This window comes from Ctenocephalides felis, unplaced genomic scaffold (genome assembly GCF_003426905.1).
Source record: "Ctenocephalides felis isolate EL2017-DRISC unplaced genomic scaffold, ASM342690v1 CF-g0.4_SCAFFOLD_03570, whole genome shotgun sequence".
Lineage (NCBI taxonomy): Eukaryota > Metazoa > Arthropoda > Insecta > Siphonaptera > Pulicidae > Ctenocephalides > Ctenocephalides felis.
The window spans coordinates 16980633-16991312 of record NW_020539724.1 but is presented as its reverse complement, the minus strand read 5'-3'; the positions used below and the strand labels follow the sequence as shown (position 1 = coordinate 16991312).

The 10680-nt window shown below is 30.5% G+C and overlaps 2 protein-coding genes across 2 annotated transcripts; one reads left to right on the top strand and one right to left on the bottom strand.

The window, feature by feature from the left end:
* The first annotated feature begins 1103 nt into the window (after nt 1–1103).
* On the top strand, nt 1104–5021 carry LOC113383781 (facilitated trehalose transporter Tret1-like). The gene is made up of 9 exons (XM_026622041.1): nt 1104–1263; nt 1531–1689; nt 2586–2788; nt 2871–3057; nt 3123–3208; nt 3310–3532; nt 3656–3759; nt 3833–3944; nt 4432–5021. Exons 1-9 carry the CDS (start codon nt 1164–1166, stop codon nt 4746–4748), a joined length of 1491 nt encoding a protein of 496 aa, XP_026477826.1. The 5' UTR covers nt 1104–1163; the 3' UTR covers nt 4749–5021.
* Nucleotides 5022–7991: 2970 nt separating this feature from the next.
* On the bottom strand, nt 7992–10197 carry LOC113383480 (glucose dehydrogenase [FAD, quinone]-like). The gene is made up of 5 exons (XM_026621742.1): nt 9664–10197; nt 8962–9620; nt 8713–8878; nt 8392–8538; nt 7992–8189 (listed from the first exon to the last, which is right to left on the bottom strand). Exons 1-5 carry the CDS (start codon nt 10195–10197, stop codon nt 7992–7994), a joined length of 1704 nt encoding a protein of 567 aa, XP_026477527.1.
* Between the last annotated feature and the right edge of the window lie 483 nt (nt 10198–10680).

Here is a 10680-nt window from a genome sequence, read left to right as displayed (position 1 = left end):
ATAGATCCAACGTATCATAATGAAGATGTGCAGAGAAAACCGCAACATGCAGTTTAAATTGCTCCAATTTGATACCAACAAGTTACAATTTATAGCAATTGCATGCCAATTTCAATTTAGCCTATGATGATGTCAAATATACTTAATAATGTCAATTGAAATCATTCTAAATTACTACACAAAAGATCTTAATGAAAATCAGAACCATCCAGTTACTTTCTTTCTGATGTTCTCAATTATATTTATTTCTTCATTGATCAAGATATAGAGTAAATCAAAATACATAGAATTGCATACATTTTTAAATTAATACATTTTAAAATATAATCAAATCGTTTAACTAAAAGTTTATACGAATTGTTTTTTTGGTTGCTGCTTTCGATTTTCTAATTTGATGCACATATTTTAAAATTTTAGAGTCATTTATATGATAATGTTTTTGTAGTTCATCTATTTTATACAAATAGAGTTTAAGGACATTGCAGCATTTTTTTTGTTTAATTTGCTTTTGTAATTTAAAAAGACAATATAATGGATCAGTATTCATAGATTTTATGAATAATTATTTATCCTTACATAAAAGATTTTTCAATGATTAATCCTTATTGATTTTTTATCATCAACCCTTATTATTTTTTCTAATTAACTCTTATTACTTTTAATTTTTAACCCTTTCCACTCGGATGCCGCCACTCCGGCGGCAAAATACATATGAATCTCAGAATTCGCGAGTGCAAAGGGTTAATAACTCTGATACGGTTTTGGAGTTCGATTACCAATTTCTATTTATTTTTTATAAATACATATTTATACGACAAAAATTCGTATTCTATTCTTACATATTTTTTATTGTAAGTGCCTGTTTAATATTAAACCGATTATAAAATTACCTGCAAAAGGTTAATTTCATATGAAATGAGTTTTTTGGATAAAACTAAAATAACTAATAATTTCTGGCATTGTGCTATGAATTGTTTGGTAATTATATTTTTTTTTACAGATATGCAGTCGACTAGGTGACAAACAACGATTTGGATTTTTTATTTAATTTATTTTAGTTTAATTTAATTTTGTTATCCGTTAAATTTTAACTTTAACTTTTAAATAATTTTAATATATTTGATTTTAATTCATAAATAATTGGAAATCATAAATAAATAAAAATGCAAAAGAGGTCGTCTGAAATTCGTACTTCGGGGAGAGCCCTGGTCAGGAGGGATAACAGTGGCAGCAAACTGAGATTGCTGACTATTGCTGGAGTTGGTAATAATTTTAAATATTAATTTAAAAAATAGAATTAAATTGATCTAAACGAATTGATTTTTTTATACAAATATTTATAATTAGTCCATATAATAAACCAACTTCTCGTTTTACCATCACTGTCAAGAACTGCACCACTGAACGTAGTCCTAAATTTGTTTTTTCTGTACTTCATGAACTATTCATTCATTGTCTAATGTGGATAGAAGACGAAACAAACAAATCAAATATATTATAATGTATTATAATACAAATTTTATATTTCAGCACATTTGTCTATTTTATACGCCGGCATGATCTTGGGGTGGACTTCCCCAACTTTGCCAAGATTGGAGAAACCGACTGATGACAATCCCCTGGATAGCCCCTTAACCCCGACTGAGAGCGCATGGATTGGATCTATCGTAGCCCTAGGGGCTGCTGTAGGTAAATAATATATAATTAATATTTTATTAAAATTTACTTCAAAATCATAATCATCTTCAATAATTCTGGTTTCACCATCACATGGATAAAAATACTTTTATTAAAACTGAACTTCATTTATCTACCTTCAAATAAGAAGTTATGAAGTGTGTTAAGTAGTAAATAGCATAGTATGGGATAGTAATCTTAAACCAAGAAGATTTTTTTTGATTTATCTAAATAATATTTCCAATACTTCCACAAATATCATGTAATGATAGTGAACGTACGTGGTCTGTTCAAAAAGTACCCGGAATTTTCGTTTTTTCAAAAAAATATTTATTTATTCGTCTACATTAATGTGGTCCCCTTCAAAGTAGTCCCCCCCAGATATAAATTTCACAATTTGACAATTTTCGAAGCACCCTTGATATTCACTTTTTGATATGTCCTTGAGCACTCTCAGCGATTTTCTTCAATCGAGGAAAACCGCCGTCCTTTCATGGGTCTCTTCAACTTTGGGAATAGGAAAAAGTCACACGGAGCCATATCTGGTGAATTTTTGCACTTTGCAACACTTTATTTCATTTTTTACGCAAAATTTAATACAAATTCTTTGACTTTTCAATTCTTCCATTGTAAAAATCGCCGAGCTCAGAAAAACACGTCGAACCTTAGCGACTACCACAGACAAAGTAAACAGTGAATATAGCTGAAAATTTCATCATACTTTAGGGGCATGTATACCAACACAATAAAAAAAAATTTTGACAATCAGACACTCCAGACCCGCGAAATTTAATTATTAGTAATTCCGGGTACTTTTTGAACAGACCACGTATGTATCATGCACGTATTAAGTCATTATATAGATACAAAATTAAAATTAAGAATATTAACCAATTTTTTTCCCCCAGGACCCTTCCCAGGTGGATCAATGGCCGATAGATTTGGACGCAAAGGTGCAATTTTGTTATCAACGTTGCCCACTTTTGTCGGGTGGTTATTGATAGGATTGGCTACATCTGTGGAATACATCTATGCTGCCAGATTTCTATTTGGCCTTAGTATAGGAAGTGCCTTTACTGTAGTTCCAATGTACACAGGAGAAATAGCAGAAGTGAGAAATTATATTATATAGACAAACTTGATATGTGGTGCACCTTCAAATCCCAAGAATTGATTATATCATTTTTTCCTAGGATAGTGTCCGTGGTGCTGTAGGATCGTTCCTGCAACTTTTTATCGTGACAGGATTCTTATTGGCTTATGCAATTGGTCCTTATGTGTCTTACATTGGACTTGTTTCAATATCCCTAGTTCCTGGAGTTTTGTTCTTCATTATTTTTTGTTTTATGCCAGAGACTCCTTATTATTATTTAGGAAAAAGTGAGTACTTAGTGAATCAGATGATGCTATTTGAAACTATATGAATAATAATTATTTGTTTGCAGGCAAAAGGGACAAGGCTTTAAATTCGTTATGTTTTCTTAGAGGAAAGTCCAAGGAAGATTGTCAGTCAGAATTGGACAAAATTGAGGTATAATATATTCATCTTAATGAGTCAATTTATTTTTTATATGTTCCGACCCAGATTTGAGATAAACAGTTTTGATCATCTTAACTCATCTTTTTTATCAGGTTGCTGTAACAGAAGCAAGAGCTGAAGCAACAGCTTCTGCTGCAACCAATAAACTTAGTGAACTCTTCAGATCACCAGTACATAGAAAGTGCTTGGCTCTATCATTTGGACTGGTAACTGCTCAGCAATTTGCTGGTATCAACGTCGTACTTTTTTATACTGAAAGCTTATTTGCCCAAACCGGAATCTCGATGCTCCCGGAACATGCTGCTATTTTACTAGGTAATAAGAACTACAATTTTTAATTTATATTTGTTCCACATTATCAAGTTTGATGCAGGTCGAGCAATTTATTTATTAAAATATATTATTTTATAAAATTTAGTAATAATTGTGTTTCTACAGGTTCATTGCAAGTTTTATCCAGTTTTACTGCTCCCTTATTTGTCGATAAGTTAGGAAGAAAAGTCATGTTATTGATATCAGGAGTTGGCTTGATAGTCAGTTTGGTAAGTCTTTATTAATATATTTTCACTATATTAATAATTTTTAACAATGCTGACAAAATAATTATTATTTCAGACATCTTTAGGTATTTACTTCAAATTAGACAGCATAAAATATGACCAGATTGACAGTCTTGGCTGGTTACCAATAACTAGTTTACTCTTATACATAGTAGTGTTTTGCATGGGTAAGTGTTTTAAACGAATTTTTTGTAATTAAGTTGCAAAAGCTTTGGTCTTGCATGTCAAGGTTCCAGATTCAACTCTGACTCAGACAACCTGATATCAAACAGTAGTGATATTGGTATTTCTATGGAAATATAGATAGCAACATGTAAAAGCTTTGGCTTTGCATGTCAAGATTAGATTCAGCTCTGACTCAGACAGCCTAATATCAAGCAGTAGTGATAATGGTATTTCTGTGGAAATATAGAGATAGCAACTGTTTCCAAGTAAAAATATCCCCTGCACGGCATTGATAAAAAAATTATCACTATTATGGATATTTCAATAATAGAATTCATTACATAAAGTATTTTACATCTGTTTGGGTTGCTATCTATAAATCTGGCGTAGTTAATTAAGTCATATGATCACAAAAGCTTTTAGGACCCTCAAGTTAATTTATTCCAAAAATAATAAAAGAGTTTCTATAAATCCTCATCCCTCTTATAGGTTTCGGTCCTCTCCCATGGGCAGTAATGGGAGAACTATTTTCGCCCCAGATAAAGGCAACGGCATCATCGATGACAGCATCCTTCTGCTGGTTCCTTACCTTCCTGGTGACAAAATATTTCGAAACACTTTGTCAGGCAATTGGAACACATGTCGTATTTTGGTTATTTGCTGCCTGTTGCCTATTGGCATGTATATTTGTACATTTCTGCTTGCCGGAAACCAAAGGTTTGTCTTTAAGACAAATTCAACTTCAGTTGAATGGTGGTAGCTCGGAGGAAAGTAGTGTGAATGTCTATGCAGAAGAACAAGCGTGATAATGAAATAATTTAATAATTATAATAAAAACAAATAATATTAAGATGGAATTTGCGGGTTCAATAAGCAGACACAAATGGTGACTGCCAATAAAGCGTTTTTTATCGGTGAAGATTTTATACGATGATTTATGCTACTTTGTTAGGTAGTAATACAGTGTAACAGAGGAAAAGGATTTTAATCAAAATAAATTATTTCTTTATTTGTTCACCAGTAGTGGAGCAATATTAAACAAAATATTCAAAAATTGTATCCACCAGAAAAAAAATCAATACCAGTTTAATATTAAATATTTACAAGTTAAAAAATTACTGAAAGTTTGCTATTCTCAAGCATAGTACAAATTATAAAGTAAAATTAGAAAAAAAAATTGGAGCTGCAATTAATGATCATATCTTGCCGAAAATTTCACTGCTCGAAATTACATTTTGCACGATTTTAAAAATAATCTATACGCTTTTAACTAAACATTATTTTCATAGTGAATAATGTAAAGAATATTTTTAAAATCCGAATAATCGATCTAAATATAAAATAAAATTTTTACTTCCTACTTAAATCTGCGATTGCACGCATTTTGTAAATATATAATCTATAATTATATTAAAATTCATCTTCAAATTTTAAGATTTGTGATCTTTGAATATTTTAAACACGCTCAAATATTTGAGTTATTTGATAAATACTCAACTAATATCAAATTAATATTAATCATAGATACAAACTACTACTTGTTGCAAAAAAAATTTTATGATCCAAAATATTGCTTTAAATAGTTATACATCGATTTTATCCAAATTTATTTTAGGAAAACGCAAATTTTAAGCAATATTTTTAAAATATTTATCATTGGTTTATAGAATATTTTTAGTAGCTCTTATGAGCTTTTAAAATTTGTAAATTTTGTATACAACGCACAATATATATTCGTACGATATTAAGATTACCATAAGTTATTTATATTAAGTGCCTATATTTAGATTATGTGAAAAAATTTTACTTATAAAGTTAAAAATATGATTATGCCGATACTAATTTTTACATATAGAAATAGATACAAAAGTATAGTAATTTCTGTTTTTAAAATGTTAATAATATCAATTTATTAATATCAAACTCATACGATTAAAATTGTAATGGCTATTGTAGTTAATCTAAAATAACGCCAGTGCTTCCAAATAACTTCATTCTCAGGCATTTTAAATTAAATAAAATATATAAGGCTTATATTAGGAGTAGTAATTACTTTTTAATATTTATATACAAATAGTTTTAAAATAAAATATGAAATTAATATTTGTGGCTTTCATTTTAATCTATTACGATAAGAATTGCGTTGCAGAATTTTTTTTTGGAATCGTTTCATTGCATTTTAATTTAATTTTGAGAGAGAAGCTTGCCTTATTTTTTATAAAACTTATTTTAAATTTTAAATAATGAGATGGACTAGGCGTAGGTAATAAAAAAAACTTAATTTTAGAGATATTTTGCATCACATATAACAAATAAAAAAAATATAATACATCAGTTAGTTGTATTATATTTATAATATAAATTATACAATTAACGGCACAAAGGCACGGTAAAATATTCTTCTGATTTAGACATTCTTCATTAAATCAAGATTTATACTATGATGTAACCTTATAATCTAATGATATTCCGATACGAAAGATCTCTATTCACTCGACACGACGACTAATCACAATCGGTCCGTATAGAAATGACTTCATCGAGAGCCAATGACGTACAGTTCGGGCGTAACGCTACTTCCGTTGCATTTTCATAGATTTACTCTCCAGTCGCGCCTAAAGAAGATTTACTTAAAAAATTTTGCTAATATTTGCAAATTTTAAAGGAATGGATGAGCAGATCATCGGGCAAAACCGAAAGCGGGGCTTTTAGTCAGTATTATTAATTATTGGAAACATATTAAAAATTTATACTTGTTTCTAACTTTTTATATTTCTGAATATTTATACTATCTATGATTCAAGATTTGTACTACGATGTAACCTTAAAATCCAATGACGTTCCAATCTCCTCGTACGTCGGTACGCATACAACGAAAGATCTCTATTCTCTCGACACAACGACTAATCACAATCGACCCGTATAGGAATGATTTCATCGGAGCGAATGATGAACAGTTCCGACGTAACGCAACTTCCGTTGCATTTTCACAAATTTACTCTCCAGTTACGCATAAAGAAATTTTGCTTCAAAAATTTTGCAAATATTTGCTCATTTTAAAGGAACGGATCGGCAGATCATCGCGCAAAACCGAAAGCGGAGCTTTTAGTCAGTATTATTAATTATTAGAAACATATTAAAAATTTATACTTGTTTCTAACTTTTTATACTTCTGAATATTTATACTTGTTTATCTATGATTCAACACTTGTACTACGATGTAACTTTAAAATCCAATGATATTCCGATCCTCGTTGATACGTCGGTACGCATACAACGAAAGATCTCTATTCACTCGGCACGACGACTAATCACAATCGACCCGTATAGAAATGATTTCATCGAGAGCGAATGACGCAAAGTTCGGGCGTAACGCAACTTCCGTTGCATTTTCGCAAATTTACTCCCTAGTCGCGAGAAAAAGTTTTACTTAAAAATTTTTGCAAATATTTGTTAATCAGTAGATCGTCCGTAAAACTGATCAACGCAAAGGTTCTAAATTTATGAAATCGGTTTAGCAGTTTTGGAAAAAATGTGTGAAAGCGGAGCTTTTAGTTAATATTATTAATTATTATAAATATATTATATTTCAATCATTTATACTTGTTTCTAACTTCTTATACTTCTAAATAATTATACTTGTTTATCTATGATTCTTGTCCAGGATTATGTCCGGCATATCCAGGCGAAACATATCAAGCATGGCATACGGATACGTATTGCTTTTGTTATATAAAAAACATACATACCCACAATACATTTTTTAATTTTTCTAATTTTTGTGATTAGTAAACATAAAATTAGCAAATTAGGTTTTTTGGTGAACTTAAACTCTTTTCGAAACGTTAATAATACGCATATCTTAAGATAGTAAAAATTTGAATATTAGTGAAAATCTTAAATCTAATAGACAGATCCGAGAACACGATTTCATATATGTAAGTATCCATAAAATCAATCACAATATGTTAAAAAAATATAATTCTTTTTAAATCCAATCAAGTAAATGACTTTAATAAACTGCTATTCTATTCTAGTTCTATTATTACTTACGTCCAGTCTTTTTTGACAAAATCTGCAGCTTTTTCACCAATCATATAGACTATTGAAGTGGTGTGTCCAGTAGGAGGAATCGGAATTATTGAAGCATCAACCACTCTAAGACCTTGGATCCCATAAGGTTTCAAAGAAGTTGGATCCACAACGCTCTTGGGGTCACTGACTGGACCCATCCGGCAAGTACCTATCTATATATAATATTAATTTAAAAATAAAATACATTTAATTTATTGCTATTTACAAAGGTCAACAAACTATGCAAAACATATTTAAAAATAGATTACCGTTTTGAAAAGGTTTTGCGAAGAAATTTTTTTATTTGATCTAAGGAAAACAATTTGATATGATTGACATTAACTTTTATTGTTTTTGTTATCTGCTATAATTTACCTGATGATCCGCAGACCTAGTATTGCGCAAAAAGCATCTAAAATATGCATCTGACTCCTTTTCCAAGTGATCACATTCTGCATCAGGAGGAAGATATAAAGTTGCATTGAAGGTAGATAATGCTTTAGTGCGAGTAAAGGCCACTGCCTAGAACATTTAAACAAAACGTCAGATATATACAATGAAAAGACTACCAAAAATTATTTTTCAGAAATTTTTTCATCATAACTATTAATTTTAGACTAAAATTTTTAGTATAGTATGTTTAGTAGCTATTCTACTCTTATCATCAAATATATTATTTTATCTTGTTTTAATTACCAATTTTAGTCCCTCTACTAAAGTTTCCAGGTCCTCAGATTCTTCAAAGCAATTTGGATTAATTTTTGGAGGATCTGTAGGGTCTTGACTATATAGTTCAACATCTCCTTCACTCTTTGGATGCATCAACATAACAGTAGCATAAAATGAATCTCTTTTTTTCTGTCTATCTATATCAACGTACAAATTAGAAATATGAAAAAGTATTTCGATATCTGGAAGATCAATGTTATATTTTTTGTTTTCAACGATCCTACAGTGATCATTCCTTCAGCAAGTGTGAGTGGTCCTATGCCATTTTCAAAATAGTCTGTGACATGTTCATTAGATGCTAAAACTCCGATGTCTACTTCCACTTCACCATTAATATCGAACCTTATATCAATCCCAAGGTGATCTTTTAATCCTTTGCCTACAGGTAAATCTTTTATCACTTGTATTCCTTTGTCTTCCAGATGTTTTTTTGGTCCTATGCCAGATAACATTAGGATTTTCGGTGAGTTCAATGCACCAGCGCTAAGTATAACTTCTTTACTGACATAGACAGTATAATCTTTATTATTTTTAGTGAAATAGACACCATACGCCGTTTTGTTCACGGAATCAATTAAAATATTCTTGACAAATGCGCCAGTGGCGATTGACAAATTCTTTCTGGAAACAACAGGCTTTATAAAAGCTTTATTTGCACTGCATCTACTACCATCCCTGAGAAAACTTTGAGGACGTATAATACCAGTTTGATTGGCACCGTTATTATCGTTTTCTTCATACCCTAACTCTCTTCCTGCTTCTATCAATGCTTCGTCCAACGGTGTTTCAAATTTATTGGAATCTATGGTCAAATACCCACCAGTACTATGGTAAGGTGAACTCTGTAGATTTTCAACGTGCATGTCTTCAGATTTCTTAAAATATTCCAATACATTATTGTAATCAATCATGTTTGTTTCCTCGGGCATACAGCATTCCATTTATAACACTTGTTCCTCCTAAGGCTTTACCTCTAGGATAAGAGCAGTAGCCTTGTTCGTCCAAACAACATCGGGTTTGTGGTTCAGTTTTATAATTCCAATCATATTTAGATCTCTGCAACACACTAGCAAGTAGAGGCACATCAGTCAGAGGACTTTCTTGTTCACCAGCTTCCAAAAGCAGAATTTTCCAGTCCTGAATTTCCGACAACCTGTTGGCCATAACTGAACCGCCTGGTCCGCTTCCAATAATAATGAAGTCGTAAATATCATCAAAGTCTTCTATCAAGGGGAGAGTATATCGATCAGCTACTTGTTCAAAATATTCACTCAGAAGAGTTGCAGCATAATTGGAATCTTCTGGAGGTAAATTTCTATCAAGTTTTTCTTTAAGACGAATGAATGGATCGTCTGATCCTGCTTCCTCTTTCAACTTGAAACTATAAATACGAACAATCAAGCTTATTAGAATCAAAACTTTGTCATTTTGAATAGTTTTGTTTATTTTCATGACTGCTGTATTATTACTAAATATGGTTTACACAAGACTAGAATAGTATCACTTGTAGTCATGCTATTTATATGCCATTTCATATTTTTTATGTAATATTTAAACACATTCACATGCAAATAAATTGCTTTATATCTATATCAGTGGCAATTTACGTACATAAATTTTGTGGAACTTCTAAATATTTCATAAAAAGTGTAGCTTAGCAATTTACATGAATTATTTATTCGAAAATATTGAAACAATACCAGTACAATATTCTAAACAAAGTCCATTACTTATCTATAACACTTAGAAGAATGTTAAAAATGCTTGGGTAATTATATACTTATTTCATCATTTTGATTAAAAGTCGACGAAGTGACATAGTTTTAAACAAAATGTTTTGGTTGGAAAATTTTAATATTTCTTTTTATATTAAGTAGTATATCTTTTCTAAAGTATGTTGTTAAAATTTCTGCTTATAAACATGGGACTGCCTTT

Coding starts and splice junctions, on each gene's coding strand:
- LOC113383781 (XM_026622041.1), top strand. CDS start 1,164: ATGCAAAAGAGGTCGTCTGAAATTCGTACTTCGGGGAGAGCCCTGGTC. Junction 1,690..2,585: donor AGCCCTAGGGGCTGCTGTAG/GTAAATAATATA, acceptor TTTTTCCCCCAG/GACCCTTCCCAGGTGGATCA. Junction 3,209..3,309: donor CAGAATTGGACAAAATTGAG/GTATAATATATT, acceptor CTTTTTTATCAG/GTTGCTGTAACAGAAGCAAG.
- LOC113383480 (XM_026621742.1), bottom strand. CDS start 10,197: ATGAAAATAAACAAAACTATTCAAAATGACAAAGTTTTGATTCTAATA. Junction 8,539..8,712: donor TAGTAGAGGGACTAAAATTG/GTAATTAAAACA, acceptor TAAATGTTCTAG/GCAGTGGCCTTTACTCGCAC. Junction 8,190..8,391: donor CTAGGTCTGCGGATCATCAG/GTAAATTATAGC, acceptor TATTATATATAG/ATAGGTACTTGCCGGATGGG.